Below are 24,338 nucleotides of genomic sequence, written 5' to 3'. Positions count from 1 at the left end.
CTCCAAACAACCCAGGTAATTTCAAGCACTCCGTTATCATCCGCGACATCCATCTCCGTCCCAGTCGGCTTGCATCATGTCACTCTGTGACGATGCTTGCCTTTGAAAAACAGGCAACATGACTACCCGGCTCTCATTTCCCAATGAGCACTCTATACCCAGTCCCATAGCTTCACTTGCAGCTCATTTATTTGCCCTCGACGGAGCGAGTCGCCCTGGAAGCTCCCTGTCTTGAACCAGCCCACCACATCACGGTAGACAGCAACGGAACTCCCAAACCGACACCAATCCCAACCCCAAGTCTCATCTTTCGCTTCTCATCCGCACGAACATCCGCCTCCTCCTCGCGGATGTTCCTCACCAGCTGATGAGCCCAGCCCGACTGGACACTGAACTGATCGGTGTAAACCTCCGGGAAGCCGGAACCGGGCTGGCTGAGGCGGATGGTGTTGGCCATACCACTCGCCGAAGACCCGGCCTCCCCGGCAGACATGTTAGGCGCGTGCCGCGTGGGGAAGTCCTTTAGGATGGTGAACGGATCAAAGGTGAAGGATCCATCAGTGCTCGAGGTTGTCACGTCTAGATGGAACAAAGTTAGCCAAATGTTTTTATTCCATACAAGAGGGTGAAGGATCACGCACTGGTACTCCACATAACAGGAAGCTCACGAGCCGACTTCTCCTCCTCGCTCTGAAACGGGCTCCCATCAAACAGCCATTCGATCAAAACATCAGTATCCCGCTTGGCCTGACGCCAGCGAATCTCGTACTCGACATGGTGATAAAGCACAGCGTACGACGCCGCGGTGCTGGACGGGATCAACGCGTCCGCGCCCTCTGGGTAGGAGCACGACTGTCCATTCTTGTCACACCAAATAAAAGAAGACAGGCAGATTCCTTGGTCGTTGCAGGTTGTGTCTGTGGCAGGATCAAAGGCCACCGAGGCCGACGACAAAGCCGCCAGAACGAGAAGTTTGGGGGAAAGCATTGAATATTTTTCCTGTTGCCCACAGGTGAGGGAGATGGGCAGATGCGATTCATGAAGTTTTTGTTCAGGGACGTGTTATTACACTTATTTGACTCAGCCCTACCGCCAAGAAAGCGTCCTCGTCACGAAAAGGACCCTGCATCAACGTTAGACTGACTATTTTCTTTGCTTTTCTTTGCTTTGGGACTCACCGAGCCTGAATGCTACGCTCCGGGTTATGCTCCTTCTCCCCGTTAACTTGGCAAAGCGGACACCCACTCGGCCAACACGTTTTGTTTCTTCATTAACCAACTGCCAGCGAACGCATTGCCCGCTGGGGCGGCTCCGGCGGGCAGGCGGGTCGTGTGATCAACGTTGTAGATCTTAGCTAAAGTGAAAGCCATGACAAGAAGAAACTCAACGAATGCGGAGACACAAAAGTAAGCACTTGTCTTGCCAACTCTGCATCAGGGGTCCAGTCGCTGTGGAGCGTTTGTGTAAGCGACAGATCTTTACTGCGTATAAATCCACTCAGCATTTGCTGTTATAAGACATCGTGCCTTGGCTTGTAGTGCTGTAGGATCTCTGATACGCCGTCGCTGAGGGTGTGTTCCATGGGACATGATTGGACCGTTGCTAAAATCAGGGAATATGACTGGTCAGGTATACCAAAATCTGAGACTGTCTGACCTCCACCAACTGTGCCTCTGAAGGCCGGATACGCCGAGCCGGCTCGAGTTGCCTGAGTTTTTGTTGCAGTTGAGGCAGGGGGTGGTCCATGAGTTCCACTTCATATTGTCTTGGCCAACAAAGACTTCACAAGTTCTTCACGAGTTTTCAGATTGAGCAGTATCAAAACCCTTGATCGCACCGACCTGATGTAGGATGGGGACAGATGCCATTGAAATTCGGAGAGGTATTCGAATTGATGGCGGTTCGGCTTTTTTAGAGTTGTGGGAGGGGTGTATAATCAAGTGTGAATACTTGGCTGACTTACATCACTTCAACGTTCATGCATTAGGTATGGACTAGGTGTATGTCAATCAGTTGGGTAGAAACCTCCCAACCATGGATTTGGAATACCTTACCGAGCACGATTCATGGATGCAGGGAAAAGCAATAGTCTAAAGGGGAACGCCCAACAGCAGGCTTGGCTAACTTGATGCTAATTTGAAGAGAACATCCGGCCGGAGACCGCGTTGACCAGTCCTCCTGTTTGGTTGGCATACGCCCATGGCGGCTTGGTCAAAGCAAACGATGAATGTCGGTGCTGGTTCAGGTAAATGTCGACACCCTCGGCGTATGGAATGGATGGAGTATCTCTTTTTGTGAAGATGTGCTATGAGATCAATGCCTCTCACCCAGGGGCAAAGCAGAGTCTACTGTGCAAGGTACTTCACCTAAAGGCCCTGCCTTGGGATAAGGCAAAATAAAACAAAGACCCGGGCTTTCGGTCAGGGTTTAGGGGGGCCAAGAGTATCCTCTACTCCTCAGTAAGCGCTGAGTATGCATGTTGGGTCTGTCGACATGACATTCCTACACTAGCCACGCTTGGTCACAATCCTGCCAGTCGACAGACCCGAGGAATCTATCTCTGCCTCTCGTATAGCTTCCCAAACAAGAAAATGCTGCGAATGCAGAGTCGTCCTGGGACTAGGGTTGGGATTTCTACGGTCATGAACTTCTCGAGAAGAGGACGAAGACATGACTACGCCGCAGCAAGCACCAACTTTTATGACAAGGTCTTTGCAGTTGTCCAGGATGAGAGAGACGTAGGCAGCAAAACGAAACTGTATATAAAGGAGGCTCAAGACGTCTCAAGGTGGTTCGAATTGATCAGCACCCAGCAGCTTGCCCTTCAAGAACTCCCAACTTCAACCCACCGATCATCACATCCTCTCTTGTTCATCATGGCTACCGCTTTCGGAGTCTTCTCGGGAATCCTCACCGTCCTGGGGTTCATCCAATCCAACATCCCGGACAGGCCCAACCAGTATGAGACCAAGTTCCGCATCCACGTCGGTCTTGATGGTCCGAGCGGCCTCTCGAACGCCGGTGGTGATGCGCCCGATATCCGTGTCTGGAATGAGGCCGGCCAGTTTATCGGTGCCAGGTATGACCCTGGCAAGATCAACCACGGCTCCTTCAAGGACGTGACGGTCCAGCTGTCCCAGCCCCATCAGCCCACGTACGCCCTGTTCACGGGCAACGACGATGCGATCTGCATCGCGTACATCACCAACAGCTGGGCCGACGGGTCCAAGTACGGCTGGGTTGGTAACTGGGCGGACAGCTCGTCCTGCAACCAGGACTGGTAAGAGATACTCTTTGTCGTCTGCGAGCAATAGGACCAGTGCCTAACAAACTCGTAGGTATTATTCCAACATCGTCCAGAGCGGCAAGACCCTCAACTGCGCCTGGATCGATCGCAATGGCGACAGGCCCAAGACAGCCTTCCAGACTCATATTCATGAGTTTGCTGATGAATCTCGGAACAGAGGCAAGAACGTCGGCTAGTAAGTTCACCATCCCCAGCTCTCCTCACCCCCTGAATCACATCTAACCTTAAATCCAGCTACTGCGCCAGCAACCCCTCTCTCAAGTGGTACACCAACTGGGAGCCCAACACCATCTCTTACTGGGTCACCCCCCGCAAGAGAGGCCTCGCCGGACGCAGCAGCGAGCCCCAGCAGGGCATCGCCGTTGGTCCCGTGAAGCCCGGAAGCGAGGAGCGTGAGAAGCTCGCCGGCTCCCGCCCTGCCTTCAACGAGACCCGTCTTGTCCGCTCTTCCCGCCCTGAGCACAGCGCCGTCACCCTCTGCGGAAGCGACAGCTCCAGGGGGCCCGATCTCGTCTCTCTGCACGAGGGTAAGTTCTGCGACATGTCTACCCGTGAGGTTCTTCCTCTTTGCGGCCCAAGCGTCACCGGTGATTGCTTCGACGACACCGTCAAGACGCTCAAGGTTCGCAGCGGTGCCATTGTTGGCCGTGAGGTCGAGGTTGAGAAGGACTACACCGAGGTTTTGGACTGGGGCCTTTAGATGTATTCGAAATAATGGGTGTGAAGAGGTGGTATAAGCCGAGAGCGATCTCGAGAGTGCTGATTTACAGCAAGCTTGTTTTGCGTCTCGGAGGCTATCTTCTGCATCTTTGTTTTCTTTCACTATAGCTAGAAGTCAGTTGTTGAGTCGAGCAGGGTCTAGGCGTGGAGGTGGCAGGAGTATATATAATTGCCAACTTCACCACTGATATTTGATCACATGTCCATGTTTCCGTTTGTGCTGGATTGCCCAAGTATATTTCAAGCTGTATACGCAGTAGGTAAGCTAGTTAAGTGTAACATCTCTCCAATGAGATACCAGCAAAGTCAACAAACATCCTCCTTGAACAAGTCTCCCTATAGCCCTCTTAAAAAATCGTCAGCTTATCAACCTCCCCACCAATACTCCCGTCCCACTTCCCCTTCGTGAAACCCCCCTGCGAGGGAACCTTCGCGGGTAGCCAAATCGAGTCTTGCTCGGGGTTCGACAGATGCTTGTAGAGCACCCGGCTGTTTCGAGGACTCGTCAACAACAGTTTGAAGCAACACCCGTACTCGGCCGTCCAGGTAATTATCTCCATCAATTTCCCCATGGCCGTCTCGCTCTCCACTCGCAAAATGTTGTTGTCCTCGAAACTGGTCACACTATCCAAAATGCAGAAAAGTGCCTTGTGACGTGGAAGCTGGGCAACGAGGAGGTAGAATATTTCGCAGAGGTCCTCAACGTCGTCCATGTCTTTTTCCTGGATCTGACGGAGGGTATGTAGACCAAAATTTGGATATGTCAAAAGAAGCTGACTGATTAAACTGCGCATCATGCCCGTGACGCCAAAGTCTGGATCTTCGCTGCGTCGATCCGTGTGTGGACCGCAAAAGAAGGTGACCACCAAGACGGAAGATGACTGGATTGAATTGGCCAACTTTGCGGCGACGAACGATGTCGTGTGGTAGTTGCGAGTGGCGTTGAAGTTGAGGAACAGGGCAGAGGATGTTGTTTCCGTTATCCAGCTCTGGAGCTTTGGTGATTGTATGGCCGCGACAAGGCGATCTTGATCTGAAATGGGGACCTGCCATACGCTGCGCAAACTGGTGGCTATGTCCCTCTCAATCACTGAGCCGTCATAGTCTAGTGTGGATATGGTCTCCTCGAGCCTGTGGCGGGTTTTAGAGCCATGAGGTAGTGACCCGGGCGAAGAATCTCGTATGAGCCTTGACTCGGATTTTGCCTTGCGAATCGGAAGATAGGGGCCTCTCACTGTGAGAGTAGGTGGGTGGGGATATCAGCAAAAGAACCGGGCATATAAGCTACTTGACCAGTTGACATCTGTTAAGAGGTAGCTCACCATCATGCGTCCTCGCATTCATCCAGGCACCACTGCCCAAGAACGCTGCCAACACATTGGTCAATTCACTGACCTGCGATTGCAAGTCCACCGCCTTGGAACTGAATTCCTCCCGAAAATTGTGTAACTCATTGTTTGCATCATCGAGATAGCGGACAAGTATGCTGTGGTTTTCATCCTGCTGGACACCTTGGGTTCGTACCATCTCGGACGTAGTCACAATACGCTCGTAAGAGTTGAGGCGAACAACATGTTCGAAGCGGTCAGCTTGTTGGCGAACGTTGCTGAGGAGCTCTGTAAGTTGTATAGCATATGCGTCCTGCTTTAGGATACTCTTGAAAAGCGTTTCTGGATACCATTTAGTTTCAGCAATGCGGAAGAGAATGGAGAGAGGGAATGTGTACTCACTGATGGCTTTCTCTCTATACCACAAAACAATGTGATGCAGTGCTGCTATTATCGCAGAATAAAGGTCCGCACTTGCTTGATGGAGGTCCTTGGAGTGTTTGAAGATCCCCAACACCAGATGTGTGCTTTTTAGCAGAATCGGAATTTCCGCCAGAGCATCACAAACATCCGAACTGAGGTCGTGCAAGCGTGCAGCAGCCTGCGAATGAATGACATCAGTACGTCGCGGAAGATTAAGGCTACCTAATCAGATCACCAGAAAATACAAACCCCAAGGATAAACTTCAATCCTCCGCACAGAACAGATAGGTATTCGGACTGAGACGGTAGCAAGCTGGCCCAGGCATCGAAAGCCTTTGCATTTCGCCCGAAGCTGCAAAGACCCTTTCGAATCTTGTTCCACATTCCAGAAGCCTCCGAATACGTGTCTGCAGCCCGCTGGGCCTCTTCCAAGACATCTTCCCAAGTAAACGAAGGCTTGGTGGTGATTCCTGAAGCGAATTCTGGTCCTGATGTTAGCTTCTCATAATCAGCGATTGCTAATTGAAACCGCAGCTTTTCTTGTGTGGCATCTCGGTATATCTCTTCACTACTTCCATGTCAATAACACCATTGGGTTAAGATTGGATCATGGACCTACAGAGAGATGCCGCAGTCATTTTCGTCTGCCACCATGGCAACGGACGTTGGGTTCTGGCTTCCATCTTCGCTCGCACCCACAGCTGTATGGCACGATACTCGGAGTTCGGCGCCTGTGGCTTTCAGAAATGTTGATTCTGCCTCAGATTTGTCCCGCACCTTGGCAAGCGCAGGGTGAATGTCACGACGGAGTCTTTTGCGAACATAGCTGTCCACTAGAGTTCCTAGACCTCGATTAGTGTTCGGCGCTTTTGTCGACATGATACCTCAACTTCAAGGGAGAAGCTTGTAATGACTGAGTCGCAAAGCAACCAAGATGACCAAGGAAAATAGGGGTTTTCTTTTTGCATTTGCTGTGTGATTGATAGGTAGGTGGGGAGAATAGTAACGAATCTATCAGTGTGTGAGTGTGGTATCACCATGCCCGCCACGGTGCGGCACACAAACATGAAACAGATACGAATGCAGACCCTGCAGGATGACCTCTTTTCCATTGGCTGAGGAGTTTTGCGCCTCTACAGATCGTTCGATGACACTCAAGTTTGTATAGGTAGCGTGCCCAGATTGTGTTCGGTGAGTTCAGAGCCTTGTTGTAGAAGCGGGGACACGGTCGAGAACGTACATTTTTGCCATTCGGCTCTTGAAGTAGCGCGTAGGCGGCAACACGGCGAGTGGCCCCGTTCCTGTCCGGTGGCATTCTTGTCACGCTGTTAACCATACGAGCGAAAGCAAAACCTTATCCACCTCAGTGTTAAATACCCTAGGTACCCTTGACCCCGCACTATGACTGTTGCCTGAGCTCAACGCATACAGCAGCAACGATTGATTCCTGACTTTCATCAAGATGTCTCTTGTGGAAAATCACCCTCCTTTCACTTCCACCGATGTCCTCAATAAAAACGATGTTGAGGACGTCGTCGATGAGTCTTCGCCCCCATCATCTCAGCCAGGGTGTGTTATCTCTCCATTCCAGTCCAGCTTAGGTGCCTTGGTGCCATGGTGCTGACAGCGCAGAAGCAAAAAAGAACCCGAGACCAGCGGTACTCAAGAAGGCACAACTTCAGTGAATGAAACAAAGAATACCGATCCAGCAAAGACCCAAGAAGCTAAAATAACACGAGTCCCTCCCGAAGAATGGCGACGAGTCAAAAAGGGGCGCAAACTCGACCTGGACCAAAGCGTTCTCATTACCTCATCCAAGGTGAATGTCAAGGCCAACCTACGGAAGCTGCGACGGGAAAGTGCGATAAGAAAGAAAAAAGGTGAATCTTCTCAAAATGCAGAGGTGTCTCAGCAGCTAGACGTGCCTTATCGGCTCGCCATCAATTCCCAGTACCTTTTGCACGCCCTAGGGGAGTGTATCGGGGAGGAGCTTACCGAGACCCAAAACGTTTTTGTACGTCCGTTCAAGTATCTTGTAGGGCATGAAGCGGAGATACGACAGTTCTACGCCGATCTTGAGTCAGCCTACGACCAAGCCGAAGCTGATGCCCAGGCTGAAGTCGTTCAAGAAAAAGAGACGTCAGAAGATGAAATCTCGGCTGAGGCGGACCATGAGACACTGAGGGAGATAGCGGATCGCGCTAAACGACAGAGGGACGAGTTTCGGTGTCTTATAGAGTTCATGGATCACGACATGGCAGATATATTTGACGTCAAGCGCCAGATCTCCAACAAGACCATAACAGAAATCGCTTTTGAGAACCTGTGGCAGCTCTTTCGACCGGGGCAGACATCCTACCTCTTCCAAAATCGGGATGATCACCGTCGATGCCAGGCGTTGCAGATCCTTCACGTCACCGGTGGCCGTGAAGTGTTTGACTCTGGCAAGAAGTGCTCTTTCGACCCAGTGCGCGATAGAGAATGGGATTCGGAGACTGAGTCAGAGGAAAGATGCCGCGATATTGTCAAAGCCTCGGACCACGAAAGCACCAGTTTCATCATCGACTCCTTCCACATCGACTTCGACGGTTTCCGGATGGGTCCAAGACCAAAGCGTTTCGTCATTTCGCGCTACGTTGGGGCACGCCCCGTCAAAATATTGCCGCTGTATCCATCTTTTCTCCACCCTAATGATTCAAAAATTCAGGAGATACTCCTTCACCGGGGAAAGAAGTTCACAGAACTGGCGACCGGAACACACAGGAAATATGACGGGTTTACCATTCGAGAGTCTAATCAGACAACACGCGGCTTTTACAACTATGTGATAGCTGACACCGAGGTATGAAGCTTTCGGCTGGTTCCTATCTCCCTAGTCCTTTGAGTTTCATAACATATATAGACACGTACCTAACATATAAGCAAGCTCCACTGCGAGGTCATGGTGGATCAAGCGGCAGGTATCGAATTCTTTAGGGAGGACATGAACCTGTATCACAGATTTTCCGTAAAGTTGGGTGGAAGTATCATCTACAGCCCGACCAAGGCCGACAAGCGAGAAACATTCGATCCGTTACCCGAAAAGCAGGACAACAGCTGGGTCACCGACGTCTTTGATGACTCCAAGTTCGAGGCTGACCGACACGCCGACTTTCTGCAGTTAACAGAACTGCGGAGTATTCAAGAGTTCCGAAGAGCCGGTTGCACTGACGAATGGGCTCTGTTGCTTCCCACCCGCGTGTATGGCTACTCCTTGCTCGACCACAGGTGGTTTGCCCTCGACATCAACAATGTGAGCGAAATTCCCCCCCGGTCGCTCACATCGCACTTTGAGGACCTGGTGCTGCCTGACGGCCACAAAACACTCCTTCAGGCCCTCGTGAAGAATCATGTTCGGGTACCCAAGCAGAGCGGTATTGCGCATGAGACATTCTCTATGGATCTCGTCGCTGGCAAAGGCAAAGGGTTGATTATTCTTTTGCACGGGGTGCCTGGTGTGGGCAAGACTTCCACAGCTGAGTGTGTCGCTGCTGAGTTGGGCAGACCACTTTTACCTATCACATGCGGTGATATCGGCACCACAGCAAAAGAAGCTGAGAGGACATTGGAGTCCTTCTGTGGGTTGGCGCAGAAGTGGAGATGTGTGTTGCTTCTGGATGAGGCCGATGTCTTCTTGGCGAAGCGAGAAAAGGGAGACATTGAGAGGAATAGTCTAGTTTCAGGTATGCTGTTTTGCAAGTATAGATCGAACCAAGAGCAGCTTGTTGATCAGTTTCACAGTTTTTCTGCGCGTTCTAGAATATTACGCAGGCGTCATCATCCTAACCACCAACAGGGTCGGAGAATTCGATGAAGCATTTCGATCACGCATACACATTAGTCTCTACTACCCAAAACTCAGCCAGAAGTCTGCCAAGGACATTTGGCAGAGGAACATGTCCCGTCTCAAAGCGAGCGGAATAGACATGGACATAGAAGAAGAGAAGATTGAACGCTTCATTGACCAGCACTGGGAGCGTAACAAACACAAGCCATCCCGGAGATGGAATGGCAGGCAGATGAAAAACGCTTTCCAGACAGCCACAGCACTGGCAAACTGGGACTTCTATGAAGGCGGAGAAAACACTGAGCTAAAACGACCACTTCTCAAAGTTGGGCATTTCAAACGCGTCGCGCAAACATCTGCCCACTTCGATGACTACATTCGCGACATTCATGGCTTCCAAGAAGAAGACGACCCGTACAGCGTCATCGCTGGACGTGACCTGCTGCGGCAAGACAACAACCCAGGGACATTTCCCCCCGATTCGTCCGCGCCATGGGGAAGTCGTCGAAGAGGGAGAAACCCCCCGGTTTATCCGGCATCGAATGTGGACGATCTTGGCAGGAGACACAATCGACGGCGTAATCGGGGGGAAATGTTCACTGATGACGAGGATGATGATAATGTCAAGCGGCTGAAGCTAGAGTTGAGGCTGGCTGAACTGAAGAAAAAAGAGGGTTCGGGAAAGGCAGAAGCAGCGGGACCGATTGCAGACGACGAGGAGGATGATGATGATGATGATGATGAAACATGGTGATGTGCAATGAAGGCTGTGTGTCAGAGGTATGGTGGTTAATTGTGTTTTCTTTTTTTCTTCTCGAATTGATGTCATCATCTCAGACACGAGATATTTCACTAGCATGATTTCATTCCTCCCTAGTGGTCAGAGTTGGGCGCAGAGCCTCAGCTCGAGCTGGCCACCTCAATCACAGTCGGGGTTTCTAGTAACGGGGAACTCTGTCTATTGTTCGTGATATTTTGCTTGGCAAATTTATTGCAATGTGCAATGTTAACCAAAAGGGAGTTAAGAATTTTATTACCTGTTTCGAACATGCAGAGGATCGATCCTTCACGTGTTTGTTGCACTGCTATTGGTTGGTTGGAGGTCAACTCACCAACAACCCGCTCCACATGGTTGGGACCCGAATCTTGCTCTTGGCAATAAGGCCTCGCTCAAATGTTGCTCTTTCCCTCGGAGAGTAACATCAACTCCTGATATCCTCAAGCTCCACACGATCACCTACATCGAGATGGTCTTAGTTCCAGTCAACAATCTGCCGACAGGTCCAGGACTGAATCAAGCAGCTGCTAGTTCTCAGAGCCAAGCAAGGCCACTTATCCACGTGGTCAACGATGCCCTTCCACCCATGACCGATGACCAGGAAGACCAGGACCAGAAAGATGTTTCCCCTCACACATGTCGCCACTGTTCAAAAATCACGATCGACATGAGACAAAACTCAAAAGACGGCAAAGATGACGGTCAAATTGGCTTCACTGAAGCTGATGTCATCTCTGCTCTGAAAGACAACTGCGCTTTATTCTCTGCCTTTCGTCAAGGGGCCTACCTTGTCAGCATGACCTCAGGTCCAGACAACCCGATCTGGGTCGAGCGGACTTTGAAGCAGCCAGCCATTGTCAACTTCTTCGAGGTCGATTGGGAACGACTCAAGCTGGGCTACAAGATGAACAATAGGTTGGGGGAATTTGTGCTCTACAATGTTCCAGGCCAAAAGCCCCACGAGCTGTTCGGACCCCAACCGCCACCCAACCTCCTCCCCAACTCTGAACTCAGCTACTCCCGAGCCAGGAAATATCTCCGAGATTGCTCCGCCAACCACACCAAATGCCGCGAGTTCAACCTTAGCCACATGCCCACCCGCCTCTTGGAAGTCGTTACTCGCCCCAATTCTCCAAACCCAGATGAACCACACCTCATCGTTCGTCTGGTCAGCAACCCACCCCCAGCCCCCTATGCAACCCTAAGCTACTGCTGGGGCGGCGACCAACCCGGCAAAACCACCAAAAGAAACATTGGAACCTACTCCCGCAACATCCCTCTTGATGTTCTCCCGTTGACAATCATCGACGCTTTAACCGTAACCCACGGCGTAGGAATGAAATACCTCTGGGTGGATGCATTGTGCATCATTCAAGACTCGGACCGAGACAAAATGAATGAAATATCCAACATGCACCTCATCTACCGCGGAGCATTCCTCACCGTTGCTGCTGGTGTAGCTTCTACCAGCCTTGACGGGTTCCTACGTCCGAGGGTTCACGACAGGGGGTATGTCTTTAATGTAAGGGTCGATTCACCAGTTGGAAAGCAGGAAGGGGAGATACGACAAGCTATCGCCATGCCAGTGCGCTCGAGGCGGGATCAGGAGATGTTACCTCTTTACACCAGGGCTTGGACCTTCCAGGAGGGACAATTATCCACCCGGGTGCTTGCTTACGGAAACAGGGGGATGGTGTTTTGTTGCTTGGAGTCGAGACATACAGATGGGGGGCTAGAGGAGCCAATTACGACTTTGAGATCGATTTATGATTCCATAGGCGCAAGTTTCAAGAACTTGGACCCGGGAAATCAGAGTTTGGCTGGGGTGAGGCATCCGTTGGCCTGGGGGGTGATTGTGGAGGCTTATACGTCGAGGGAGTTAACAATGGGGGATGATAAGTTGTTGGCTGTTATGGCTATTGCGGAGGAGTACAAGAGGATAAAGGAAGGGGTGGGGGAGTATTTGGCTGGGTTGTGGAGGGGGGACATGCTTTTTCAGCTGTTGTGGGCGGCGCATAGGGTTAGTGATGTGAAGACCAAATTTAAGAGGCCGGAGAGGTACAGGGCGCCGAGTTGGAGTTGGGCGAGTTTGGATGGGCATTTTAGGATTTTTTTGCATCAGGGGGTGTTGGATGGGAGCATTGGGTATAAATACGCTTGTGAGTTGCTTCATGCGGAGACAACGCTTGTGGGGGGTAATCCGTTGGGGCAGGTCAAGGGAGGTTTCATTCGGCTGAGGGGAAGAGTGAAGAAGGTTGTTTGGAAACGGAATGGGACCGGTAAACATGATCACGGTTATGGGTGGGCGCTTGGGGATTTGGAGAGCGATTGGGTGAAGTCTGGTGAGGTGCCGGGGGATGATAGGCTCTCTTGGTATGTTGATGTGCCGGATGAGTGGCCGGTGAAGAGAGACATTGTGATGTCTTGCATTGAGGTTTGCACGTATGAGGCGCCGGAGAACCTGATGCAGTTTGCTATGGTGCAGCTGTATGACGAGAGAGGAGGGTCGCCGAATATGACACAGGGACGAGGAATTTTGTTGGTTCCTGTTGAAGGTCAGCCGGGCACATACCGGCGGGTGGGGACGATGGGATGCAAGGGCTATCTTGAGGGCGATGTGGGCTTTGAGAAGAAGCCTTATTGGTTTGATGAGGGTCACAGTATGAGGCAAGAGGTTGTTGTCATCTGATCTTGGCATTGAAGAGTTGATGATGTCGCAGAAGGATTGCTCGTCATGTCCACAGCTGAACTATTAAGTTCGGTGCAACCAGTTCTAACCGGTAATTCCAAATATGGACACCGAACTTCATCACTAATTCCCATGGCAGGCGATAAGTTCAAACGCCGCTCTCCTTACCCTGGCTAACTATGTTTGGCCGAATTGTGGGCTCGGATATGACCTTGAAGATTTTTTCAGTAATTCTGGTCCGGCATGTTGGTTGTTCCAACACTTAGAGCTGCAGGGACTTACCACTGGTCTGTCAAAGACGAGACAATTGAACTATTGAAATCCATGAACATCCATCGCGTCTTGGGACGTACATGTTGGTTATTCTCCAAGGTATCACAGAGTATCCACCTGCCAGCTTGACGGTGTTCTATTCGAAGCTGACGCAATGTAGGATTTGGTACGACGATGTTATATGCAGTAGACGAAGCCTTCCAAGGTTCGTGCGACTTCTCGGCGTAAGACTACGAGCAGGTGATAGAACCAACAGGAATGAAGCTGTCTATATTGTCTCTCAATAGGCAAGTAGGTTTCACAAATGCGACTATAGACCGCTGTTAGCTTTGGTATGACAGCCTGGAACTTTGTAAGGTACCTGATTTTGCCAAGCTGATGGTCGACAGCGGCATCTGAGGCTTTTCCAATAGCACAGAAGCAAGTTTATGCCTTTTCCGCCAAGTGTTCGATGTGGATATGTAGGGACAGACACAAAGAGATGTTTACTCGCTGCGAAAAATTATATAAGGGTCCCCGTTTCCTACTTCCATGAGGTCTGTCATCCTCATCACTACTCATCATCGGATCAGCATCACTTTCTCACCTGACTTTCCGGCTTGCACTTCTCATTGACTGCCAAAATGCAATTCAAAGCCCTCCTCGCCCTTTTCCACCTGGTTCCGATCACCGCTCTCGGCTTCGTTGTCCCTGAGGGCACCCCAAATGGCTTTTACGAAGTCATCGTTGGGGATGACGGCAACACAACCACGGTCGAGATTGATCCCTCAACCCACGCAGTCATTGGAGAACCCCTCGAGAACCGTAGCCTGCCTGGCCGCAGCGCGAAGCTCAGAAGACAGGTGAACTCGTGGGGTGCAACGGGGAGAACTTTCCCAAACCAAGCCGACTACAATGCATGCACCCAAGGATGGAAGAACTTCTTCAACGCTGGAAGTCATGTTCCGTCCAGAACACAGTACTTCGCCGTGTCGGGCCAGGCTGTACTTGCGGGCTGCAACTACAAGTGTAAGATCACATACTATATCATACTGCAATGCCCAGAGCTAACTGATCTCGCTTGCAGATGCTGAGGTCAATCACGGTGCATCCCTTGTCGACTCCTTCAACGGGTTCATGGACGGCAACGCCGGATGGTGGAGGACGGGCTGGGTGCATTTCTTTTATCATTCCGGCACCCTGTTCCCGACCATCGACTTCACCTTCTGGCGCGATCTCAGTGGCACCAACTTCTGCGACAACCTTACCTAAAGCACTCACTTGTCGTCCTCCAGTGTGGTTTTCCTTTTAGGAAGGTTTTTACCGGCGTGTGAGCCAACATGCAGGGGGAAGGGTATCCTGTTCTTCTTGCAGCCACACTGCCTTTTCCTCCCACGTTTATCAGATAGGTAGCAACAATAGATGATGCGTTCATGACCTATACCAACCTTCCTACCTAGGTACTTGTACCTAAGCTCAACATCTGTTTTCATTACGTGAAGTTTGAAGGCCAACAGTTGTCCGTGCATTGATGGTGATAGTTCGCAACAATACATCACATAGGGAAGCCAGGTAACCGAACTATGAGCCGAAACTGTAATGTAATTGGTGAAAGTCCCAGATGCTAATAGCCGGAATGAGAAAAAGGTGCGGGCTTCAGGAAGCCTGGCCCACTGCGCCAAAACACCGTAAGCTATACGCTATACGCGAGGGAAATACATAGTCCGCAATACGCCAATCTGATGTAGAACCTTGTGCGGCAGTGTGTTTATGTGCAAACCTACTGGCGTATCCTGCACAATACGTTCGCTGAAGATGGCTAATGTGTCTAGGTAAGCTTGATAATCACCAACAGCCACATGGTAATCTTCACAACGAAATGGGATTTGTTGACAGTTAGCTAGAGCAAGTTACCTATAGAGCTAAGGAATACTAGGTATATCGCCCCGAGTTCCTCTTTCGCATAATGATATTCTCTCGAAGGATCACGACAGGTAGCCGGAGTGTCCGCCATCCCTGTGAGGTCCACATGGTGTCAACAGCGAACTATACGCTGGAGACGGTCTACTTTACCTATAAAATGATTCTTTCTTCTGTGGTTTTGACTGTTTTGTCTGTCGTCCGTATCAAAACAAACTTACTGTACTGAGTATTGAAGCAGTAGATCTTCTCAATTATTCGAGTTCAGTGTCCGTCCATTGATCGACTTTTCGGAATGCTGTTCAGGGCCTTCCTCGCTTTTCTTCCCCTGGTTGCCAGCACCCTCGGCTACGTTGTCCCCAAGGGCACACCAGACGGCTTTTATGCTGTGACCTTCGACGAGCATGGGAACTCCACCACCCACCAGATCGACCCATCGACACTCGCTACCATTGGGGAGTCCCTTGAGAGCCAGGGTCTTCGTCAACCAAGTGCAAAACACCTTTCTCGCAGACAAACACCCAAGTCGGACAGGCAAGACCTTCCCAGTCTACAGCGATTATGACCAATGCACTATTGGATGGCCCAACTTTTTCAACGACGGGAACTTTGTCCCCGCGCACACCATCTACTACCTGACAGTGAGCCAGGTTGTGCTTGCTGGGTACAACTATGCCAAAGTATGTATAATACTTAATATATCTGTCTTCTGGGATTGAATCCTAACCTCCCCTCCTCCGCATTCGATTTGGAGCTTTTAACCAGAGGATTGGGTCAAGCTTGAGTGGGTTGCAAGTCAAAGACTAACACAAAGCACAATTCTTTAGGGACTGTATTTTCCGCAAAATGTTGGTTTCTGGCGGACAGGTTGGGCGCATTACAGCCCTGGCTTTGACTTCACCTTCTGGCGTGATTTCAAGGGGACTGCCTTTTGCACAAACCTATAAAGCTGCTGAGCAGGCTAGGGTTGGTTTCGTTTTCATAGACACTTGGGAAAGTTTTTACCGGCGTGCAGGACAACCTGTAGGGGGAATGGCATCCTGTTCTTCTTGCAAGCCCACTGCCTTTTCCTTCCACGTTTATTAAATAGTAGCCTAGCAAGATTGAACATATATAGGAGTTTGTTGGATGTATGTATCGTGTTACTAGGTAGGTAGGTGTGTGATTTGCACTCTCCATCAAAATCGAACCGATGTCATTTTCTCCTCCACCTTTCAAGCACCTTTTTACGTTATTCCAACTGTGATGTGCCAAAGAATCTGCTCATTTCATCGCGCTAGCCTCGGCACACCAGTACGCCAACCTCTCATCCCCCTCCGGGTGCTCACCACGTTCGTTCTTCTCAAAATGCTTTTTATCTGGATTAGAGTCCGAAACAAGCAACTTGAGCGCCTTAGTTGCCACATCCGGCGATTCTGTCGACCTTGCCGCAAGAAATTTGGTCACAGAGAAGAGAACACTGTCCAACGCACCGGAGATCCACGCGTGGTGCGCGCTGATAGCCTAGCCTCAAATGGCAAGCCGCGAATTGACGAGAAGTTCTTGGAACTTTGGGTATATGTTTTGGAACCGTCCTGGTCCAAAGAGAGCAAAGGCACCGCAGGTGCACGGGTCATGGGACCAGGCCCAGGCGTGATGGGTGATGTAGTAACCGTGGAGACCTTTCAAAGTCGAAGCCTCCTGTGGGCCTGCCAAGAGTTTGACCAGGCCCTCGAGACAGACTGCGGTGATGGGGCCGGTGTAGCTTGGTGTTGGTGTTGAGGGATCAGTGTAGTCCGGGACAAGGGTTGCCATGCGGGACGCATCTTGGGCCCAGGTGCATGAGGCGATGAGAACGTTGGTGCCGTCGCTGTTGTCCCACGAGGGATAGACAGTGAAGCCGAGGGGCAAGTCGCTGCTAGATACACCGCCACCGCGGTGCATGGCGTCGGCATTGGGGTAGAAACTCGTCCACCAGCGCTTGTTGATGTTGATGGCCACTTTGGTAGCCCGGTCGTAATTGAGGCATGAATGCCGTCGAGAATGTCACGGTCGAGATTGAGACCTGAGAGATCCACCTGCTGGAGAGGCCCTAGAGCTGTGGTGTTAAAGACCATGTCGTAGGAATTTGTTGAGGACTTCTCACCGCCTGTAGTGACTTGAATAGTCCTTCCATCAGATATCAAAGACATAGCTACAGCGGGTGTGGAGAGCGACACATCAATGGATATTGCGCCGGCTTGGGGCCAGATGGTGCTCTTCAGACGAGCTGCCATGGTATTAGTGACGACCGACATGCCGCCCTCGACGTGAAACCAGCCTTTCTGGTCAGCTTGGACGAAGTCTGCATAGTCCGACAAAGTCTCGGTGAGTGCCTGGTTAAAAGAGGCTGGTGGAACTAAGAAACACTGTGAGTTATTATGAAACGCCATATATGGAGTGCTGACACACCTGTCAGCTAGCTCGCCCGCCATAGTATCGGCGTATGACAGGTCTTGCAGAAACATGAGAAAATCCCTGCTGGGGTAGTTGTCCTATCCCTTGGCGAAGTAGATTTGTACCACGGACTGGAGCTCCTTGAGCACATCTTTGATAGCATTTTCGCACTTCGACGCACTGGAAAATGAAAGTATCAGCTGCTGCCAACATTTGTGTAGGACTATCACCAGCTTGGAGAAACGCACTCGGGACTGTCCTTATTCTAGTACCAGTAGCAGAATGGTTCATGGTAAGTCGGATTACCCTGGCTGTCCACCGTGTAAACCGTGTACACATACTCAACCAGACTATCAGGAATGTTGAGCAGGGACGGGCTCTTGATTAGGTTGAGTGTCGATTTCATCGAGCCGATGTTGGGGACCCTCATGGCACCCATGTCATAATAATCATGTGCGCAGTCGGGGCCGACTCCGACAAAGCTGTGTGTAGCACACCGCCCTCCGACATGGTCGCTGGCTTCGAGGATGTCGAAGTCAATGCCCAGGAACTTAAGCATCATCGCGGTATAAAGACCAGCATCACCGGCACCGACAATGCAGACCTTACCTATATAGTCACACCCGACAAATTTTTTGGCTCAGTCCGTATTTGGTCTACGAGACATGTTGTTGGAGGGGTACAGTAGACCCTAACCCTCCGCATAATTATGTCATCCCAGCCAGCACTCTCCCTAAGTGCGACTGCAGAGACTTCTCCTAGAGAAGACACAATCGAGATGAGATCAACCCAGTCGTTGCTTTCGCAATTTTCTTGGCTTTAAATAGCTATACATCTTTACCCCTAAATCGTTAAACTTTTGACCTTAAATTGTTAAACTCTTAGCTTTAAATCGCTATCTTTATAAATTTTATACTCTTTTAATAAACGGCTGGATTAAACGCCTTATATCACGCCATCTAAATACGTTCTAAAACACTTACGCCAACGACGATAACGTTTTACATAGACTTTAATGCCTATAGAATTTCATGATATCTCTGTCCCCTCCTTACGGGTGAAGACAACTACGAAATATGGAAATCAAGTCTCCTTGATGCTCTTGAAGCTAAAGGTTTAGATGATTACGTCCTTCAAACCGTGCCCGAGCCGGCTAATGCCGCAATGGCAAAGGTCTGGCATCAGGAACGGGCCATGGCACGGCACATACTTCGCACAACGCTGATGGAACCAAAGATCATCAGTCTTCTGGAAAATAACGGCTGGTAAATGATAGAGAAAGACCCCAAAGTTACATTCGACCTCGTGGAGAAAACCATACACACCACCGGCCGCATCAACGTCGCACAGATGTTCTTGGAATTCGTTCAACTACGCCGTTCACAGTTCGATTCAATGCATTCCTACATCACTCGCCTGAAGACCCTGAAAACACGACTCTTCATAGCTTTAACACAATCAACTGTCCTACCTTTATACTTTCACCGGCGAGATGTACACGTTTAGAAGGGTGAGCTTATGGTCTTTATTACAGAAGGTATTCTAATCACTATTCAGGTTACCTATTGTTGTTGTTTTCACGTCCACTACGTGCTTGTTAACTAGTGGGACCGTTTCTAAGCTAACCCCTTATTAGGTCCACGATATCGGAACCAGCAAATCCCATACAGTATTTGCTCTGACCGGCCGACCTGTGGAAATAACGCCCCCCGTCCTTCCAGCTTCTTAAAAGACTTTATATTATTAACCACAGCTTGCAAGCATGAAAAAACCCCTACTAATTGGGACCATTTAAATTAACTGGGAAAGTCAAGAAAGACATCAGGGGTTGCGTCCACACTGGGAGCAAAGGCCTGTGATCAGGTGGTTTACTTGCCAGCATAGGAGTCGCACCAAACTATGCCTTAAATGTATGCAACCGCACGTGGAAGAAATAGAAACTAGGCTGTTCCGCACTGTGGTGGTATTCAGCACCGCCTTTTTTGTTGATATAATCAGGTGCCTTCCCGGTACTTGATTGACTCCAGCCACGAAGGTCGATCTTGGCGTCCTTGCATGCACGAACAACCACATCTCTGCTAGCGTGTTCATCTTGTTCCCCTTGTTCCTCTTCTTCCCCTTGTAAATTCGCGGCCCGTGCCAGGAAAGGAAAGGGACACGGTGATACTCGTTGCATTAGTCTCCTTCCCCCAACTAACTTCGATAAATATAGCAAAATTGAAGCCTATATAAATCAAAAGAGTGTTGCTGTGATTTGGTCACGTTGCTTAGGTTCGGGGGACTGACAACGGGGTTCTTATCGAGGAGGAATTTCAGCCAGGGGATCTATCTGACAGACAGCGACTTTATCGGTGGAGTATCTAGGTGTTTGTAAATGTGAGATTTGGCTATGGAAGAGACGAAGTGTATTATATCTTATACGTAAAAATCATACACCGTCAAGGTTAAACGAACTGGTAAAGCTATAAGAATAGTAAAACCGATAACTCCTATAAAAGATACGACCTAAGATAGCTCGAGAACTACCTTTTAAGAAGTCTAATTCCCTCCGTAATATAGTTAATACTTTATATAGTATTCTGATATGTATTTAAATATATTAAGCCGAGGCGTTTAAGTGTTAGCTTATCGATAGGTATTATATAGGGGAGCGAAAGTAAACAAGGAAAAGCGAAAGTAGCGTAAAGAAAGCGGGAAATTAACGTTGAAATTACTATATTAAAAAGATCATTAAACCCGTAAAATATTTCCTTATATAATTCCTGGCTTTTTGATAACTTACTACCGTGTTGGCCGGGTTTTTTAGTACTTAATATTTCATTTTGATTTCCCTTTCCTCGCTCGCTTTTACTTTCCTCGTCCGCGTGTAGGAAACCGACCCTTTTCCCACACCTCCCCGCAGGAGTCAGTTGGATAAATCCACCCTGCCTCCAAGACAACAACGCTTCAAAATACTTGGTTCTTCCGGGTACGTTGGATCTATCGTTTTCGAGTCCCCCGACTTCATTTTCACACCGGCGGTCATGCTGCATATCTCCGTCCTGGTGGGCAGGCTTTGCTCGGGCGGTTGCAAGGGCTCGGAAGAGTGAAAAGTGGTAAATCCTGGCCCGGCTAGGAGCTGAACCCGGCACTCTCATATGAACAGAACAGGGATCAACCCAAGAACTCATTGCTTATCTGCATAATTGGCACCCTAAAGCAAAGACTGTCTGCGACTCCCGTCCCTTGCCTGTATGCATACGAAGGCCCCGGGTCTCAGCTCGCTGCTGATGTCGTGGCTACATATATGCCTCTGGAAGGCTTTGATGGGAATACGTTGCAAGATGTCGAGTTCGATATTTGTAATTTGCCAGTAAGTCTCATGCTATCCATAATTAGATCTCGCTCCTATTCCCTCTTCTGCTCTGTATTGCTCCACCGGTGCAACGAACATAATTCACTGACCTCACTCAGGTTGCAACACAAGAACACATCATGATGCAGTGGAAAAGGGTTCAAGTGGAACTAGCCACTCTTACGTACTATCAAATAGGCTCTGTCTGTTCGATTTCCCCGACGGGGGAACCGATTATAGGCCGTTTAGCTGCTTCTTCCAGCGCAGAGCTCAGGGATGCGGGTCCATTCTCCAGAGCAGTTGAATACTTCACTGCCGTTGCAAACGCCGCAGCCGGCAAGCTAGATTCATCCGCCAGGCTGGGTGCCCTAGTCTTTCGCGACATTCTGGACAAGACTGCTTTATTCGGAGACATGGACACTGTTGAGCAATTCCCCCTCAACCAGATGGATCTCGGCACCCAGAACATCCTCGTTGATGATGCATTCAATTTTATTGCCATTATCGATTGGGAGTTCGCACAGACTGCTCCATGGCAAGCCAACCGTTACCCTATGCCGTTTCCGTTGCTGGGATCAGACACCGAGGACATTCTCAGAGATCCTAGTCATCTCGCCTACAGGAATGTGTTACGGCAAGACGTTTCTCGACGAATCTACTGTCGGAAGTTCCAAGAAGCTGAGCGCAAGTTTGAGGAGGAGGGCCGGCCTCTTCAAAGGTCCTTTGCAGACACTTTGAACAGTCCAGCATCGAGAATATATGCTTGCTTCACTAGCCTGGGTCGTTTACCGCAGGCCGATAAAGCGCCTATTCCGTGAGATGGTGCACTTTGCTTTCGGGTGGGGTGCAGACAAAGTGGAGCAGTATCTTTGGGAGTTAGAGCAGAGCGGCTAGATAAGATAGAGAAGTTGGGCGGGGACTACACAATGATTGATACGAATGGGTTTATTAGTTGAGTGAACGTGCGTTCCCTGCTTGCTTCTATCAGTGATGGCGATGCCGATGTGCCGTGCGGAGGTGCTCGTATGGGCTTCATGAAGGATTCATCAGAAGCCAATGCCAGGCATGACGGGGCTTTTAAGGAGTTGAGCATCACATGGCTGTGCGGACATTGAATCCAATAAAACTATGAAAAGAGTCTGGCTGCCTTACTCAAGTCCTGTAACAGGTACCTGGATGTGAATAGTGGGCGCGATGCACCCAGACGTCACTGTAGCACCATCCGGAGGAAACAGTCCGCGGAATAATCCGGACATAATACAGCCAAGGTAGGTCACTCTGACAGGTGAGGGTAGACCATTTTCCGTAACATAGAGCCCCTATCCTTTGAGATGATCAGAAGCAATTCCTTAGGTGCAGATAACACAACCAACAGAGACCCAAACTGACTACATGTCTATCCATGTAAAATACGACAAAGGCCAAGACAGTCTTTCAGTATAAATATGGGACAATCTGCCATTTTAAGCAAGAAAAACTAACCAACGGACTCTAACCGCCAAGGGAGAATGACCAAGTATACCTCTCCATCAAGCACCCTCCCCACGATACCTAGGCGCCCCTCCACCACCACTTCCCCCCTGAAACCACCCCTCCCACCGATTATACACATCCTCAGACACCCACGTCTGCCCCCGCGTCTTACAGCCCCACACCAGCTCATGAAGCAGCTCATACCAGAACAGCACACACCGGCCAATACCACTCGCACGTGAAACCGCATTTGGTTCAATCTGGACTTTGATATCGTTCGCAAATTGCAACATTACATGCAGGATAATACTCTCCCCAAAGTTGACCAAGGTCTCATACTAAGCACACTGGGTATATATGCTTGACGAGCTGTGGCGGGAAACTCGCTCGCAGTATTCGGCCCAGTCGGCGAGAGCATTGCGTACCGCCCTGCTGCGGACGAAGGAGGCGCGCAAGATCTGCAGCCCAAGGGAATTTTCATTTTCGAGAACGTCAAGTAGGTAGGAGCTGTCAGGTCCCAGGACTAAGTCTACATCTCGAGGGGGAGCACCATCATACGTCAGTGTCACGAGGGCTCGCGCGAGGGAAGTAGGGAATAAAGGTACAGAGATGTACGGCCGTCTTGTCGTTTTGGTCAAGAGCCAACTGGTAGACGACGAGAGGTATGATCTGGGGACTGAGTGCGGTGAGGGCTGTGAAGGAAGGGACTGACGACCATGTTTAATGAGCTGCGGGTCACCTTACGTTAGCAAATGGATAGAATGGATGCTAGGGATGGATACGAACTAGCCAACCGAGATAGCTTGATGCCAGTCGTTCCACTTTGCTTGGAAGTCGTGGACAAATTTGGGGAAGGTTTCTAAGAGACGAAGATATAGTCTTTCGGTTGACCAGATAGTATTATCCCTGTTTCAGTGTTGATTCCATAATACACCTCCATATTGAACTGCTGGATTGAGGTACACTGGATAAGATGCTGCGATTGTTGTGTGTCAAATGAAGTGAAAGCTGATTGGAAAGAGGTGAAGTAGAGCTGCTGCCTAAATAACTGGACCTGAAGGATTAAAAGCAATGTGGAGACAGATACCCACAAGGTAGGTGCAATCATCATCAGACCCCACCTATAAGAAAGTCACGAAAAAAACACCGACAATTCAAGAACAGAAAGGACAGCCAGGCACAATAAAGACAGATAAATCAGTTCCATCTGCACCAGAGGCTAAGTACAAATCTCCCTATGATATATCACAAATAGAAGAAACACCGATATCTCCTAGCAAAACAAACATCTGTCGAACCGAAACACTTGAAACCCCGCAACATCCCTTTCCAACTGCTCCAACCAACCCGCTAATTGTTGAGTAACCGTCAGTTCAGGACCAGGCCGCGCGCTTAGTTGCGATCGTGGCACTGCCAATCCCAGACGGTGCCACCACCGCAGGCAGCATACGCCTGAGTACCGTGCTTGTTGGAGCAGTACAGTGCCATGTTGGCATGATATTCCACGTTGTTGTAGATGCACCTCCAATCCTGGCACTTGTCGCCCTTACGAATGGCAGACGCGGCGTTGTGGACTTGCTGCCTGCAGAGAGCCTGCATGTCAAAGTTGCTGAGCCAGACGCGCTTCTCGAGGGGGGCGGCAGCGGTGGTGTCCTCGGCAGGGACGGCAGCGGCGTTGCCAAAGGTGGCGAGGCCGAGAACGGCGTAGAGAACGGTGGAGGGCTTGAACATCATTTTGACGGCTGTGGATGAGAGCAGTGGTTAGAAGAAAGCGAGCTGCGGGCTGAGGTGTGCGAATGGGCTAAGACGAACCTGAGGTGTTGACCTGGGATGGAGGCGATGGTGTGGTTTGGAGTTGGGCTGTGAAGATGGA

At 50.0% G+C, this 24,338-nt stretch overlaps 10 protein-coding genes across 10 annotated transcripts; 4 read left to right on the top strand and 6 right to left on the bottom strand.

The window, feature by feature from the left end:
• Positions 1-10: 10 nt before the first annotated feature.
• QC761_602250 (uncharacterized protein) lies at positions 11-1,049 on the bottom strand. Its single transcript, XM_062880679.1, has 2 exons — positions 642-1,049; positions 11-579 (listed from the first exon to the last, which is right to left on the bottom strand). Exons 1-2 carry the CDS (start codon positions 985-987, stop codon positions 188-190), a joined length of 738 nt encoding a protein of 245 aa, XP_062729473.1. The 5' UTR covers positions 988-1,049; the 3' UTR covers positions 11-187.
• Positions 1,050-2,876: 1,827 nt separating this feature from the next.
• Positions 2,877-4,007, top strand: QC761_602260 (uncharacterized protein; the record flags this gene model as incomplete). The annotated part of the gene is made up of 3 exons (XM_062880680.1): positions 2,877-3,280; positions 3,339-3,482; positions 3,542-4,007. 3 exons carry the CDS (start codon positions 2,877-2,879, stop codon positions 4,005-4,007), a joined length of 1,014 nt encoding a protein of 337 aa, XP_062729472.1.
• A 367-nt stretch (positions 4,008-4,374) lies between these two features.
• Positions 4,375-6,909, bottom strand: QC761_602270 (uncharacterized protein; the record flags this gene model as incomplete). Its single annotated transcript, XM_062880681.1, has 5 exons — positions 6,398-6,909; positions 6,028-6,346; positions 5,758-5,956; positions 5,350-5,697; positions 4,375-5,261 (listed from the first exon to the last, which is right to left on the bottom strand). The coding sequence occupies exons 1-5, from the start codon at positions 6,655-6,657 to the stop codon at positions 4,375-4,377; spliced, it is 2,013 nt and encodes a 670-aa protein (XP_062729471.1). The 5' UTR covers positions 6,658-6,909.
• An 84-nt stretch (positions 6,910-6,993) lies between these two features.
• Positions 6,994-10,358, top strand: QC761_602280 (uncharacterized protein; the record flags this gene model as incomplete). Its single annotated transcript, XM_062880682.1, has 4 exons — positions 6,994-7,347; positions 7,414-8,620; positions 8,705-9,500; positions 9,559-10,358. Exons 1-4 carry the CDS (start codon positions 7,241-7,243, stop codon positions 10,356-10,358), a joined length of 2,910 nt encoding a protein of 969 aa, XP_062729470.1. The 5' UTR covers positions 6,994-7,240.
• Positions 10,359-10,851: 493 nt separating this feature from the next.
• Positions 10,852-13,071, top strand: QC761_602290 (uncharacterized protein; the record flags this gene model as incomplete). Its single annotated transcript, XM_062880683.1, has 1 exon — positions 10,852-13,071. One exon carries the CDS (start codon positions 10,852-10,854, stop codon positions 13,069-13,071), a length of 2,220 nt encoding a protein of 739 aa, XP_062729469.1.
• Positions 13,072-13,967: 896 nt separating this feature from the next.
• Positions 13,968-14,736, top strand: QC761_602295 (uncharacterized protein; the record flags this gene model as incomplete). The annotated part of the gene is made up of 2 exons (XM_062880684.1): positions 13,968-14,352; positions 14,411-14,736. 2 exons carry the CDS (start codon positions 13,968-13,970, stop codon positions 14,593-14,595), a joined length of 570 nt encoding a protein of 189 aa, XP_062729468.1. The 3' UTR covers positions 14,596-14,736.
• Positions 14,737-16,506: 1,770 nt separating this feature from the next.
• Positions 16,507-17,729, bottom strand: QC761_0092530 (uncharacterized protein; the record flags this gene model as incomplete). The annotated part of the gene is given in 4 exon segments (XM_062872984.1): positions 16,507-16,746; positions 16,777-17,140; positions 17,149-17,620; positions 17,672-17,729. Coding segments are annotated over 4 exon segments (1,134 nt in total).
• A 27-nt stretch (positions 17,730-17,756) lies between these two features.
• On the bottom strand, positions 17,757-18,220 carry QC761_0092520 (uncharacterized protein; the record flags this gene model as incomplete). The annotated part of the gene is made up of 2 exons (XM_062872983.1): positions 17,757-17,838; positions 17,931-18,220. The coding sequence occupies 2 exons, from the start codon at positions 18,218-18,220 to the stop codon at positions 17,757-17,759; spliced, it is 372 nt and encodes a 123-aa protein (XP_062729466.1).
• Positions 18,221-22,521: 4,301 nt separating this feature from the next.
• Positions 22,522-23,405, bottom strand: QC761_602320 (uncharacterized protein; the record flags this gene model as incomplete). Its single annotated transcript, XM_062880685.1, is given in 5 exon segments — positions 22,522-22,803; positions 22,812-22,988; positions 23,081-23,157; positions 23,252-23,324; positions 23,334-23,405. Coding segments are annotated over 5 exon segments (681 nt in total).
• A 452-nt stretch (positions 23,406-23,857) lies between these two features.
• On the bottom strand, positions 23,858-24,199 carry QC761_602325 (uncharacterized protein; the record flags this gene model as incomplete). Its single annotated transcript, XM_062880686.1, has 1 exon — positions 23,858-24,199. One exon carries the CDS (start codon positions 24,197-24,199, stop codon positions 23,858-23,860), a length of 342 nt encoding a protein of 113 aa, XP_062729464.1.
• Positions 24,200-24,338: the final 139 nt, after the last annotated feature.

This window comes from Podospora bellae-mahoneyi, chromosome 6, assembly GCF_035222275.1.
Source record: "Podospora bellae-mahoneyi strain CBS 112042 chromosome 6, whole genome shotgun sequence".
Lineage (NCBI taxonomy): Eukaryota > Fungi > Ascomycota > Sordariomycetes > Sordariales > Podosporaceae > Podospora > Podospora bellae-mahoneyi.
The sequence above is the reverse complement of the archived record's forward strand: the minus strand, read 5'-3'. Positions and strand labels throughout refer to the sequence as shown.

Coding starts and splice junctions, on each gene's coding strand:
- QC761_602250 (XM_062880679.1), bottom strand. CDS start 987: ATGCTTTCCCCCAAACTTCTCGTTCTGGCGGCTTTGTCGTCGGCCTCG. Junction 580..641: donor TCCTGTTATGTGGAGTACCA/GTGCGTGATCCT, acceptor TGTTCCATCTAG/ACGTGACAACCTCGAGCACT.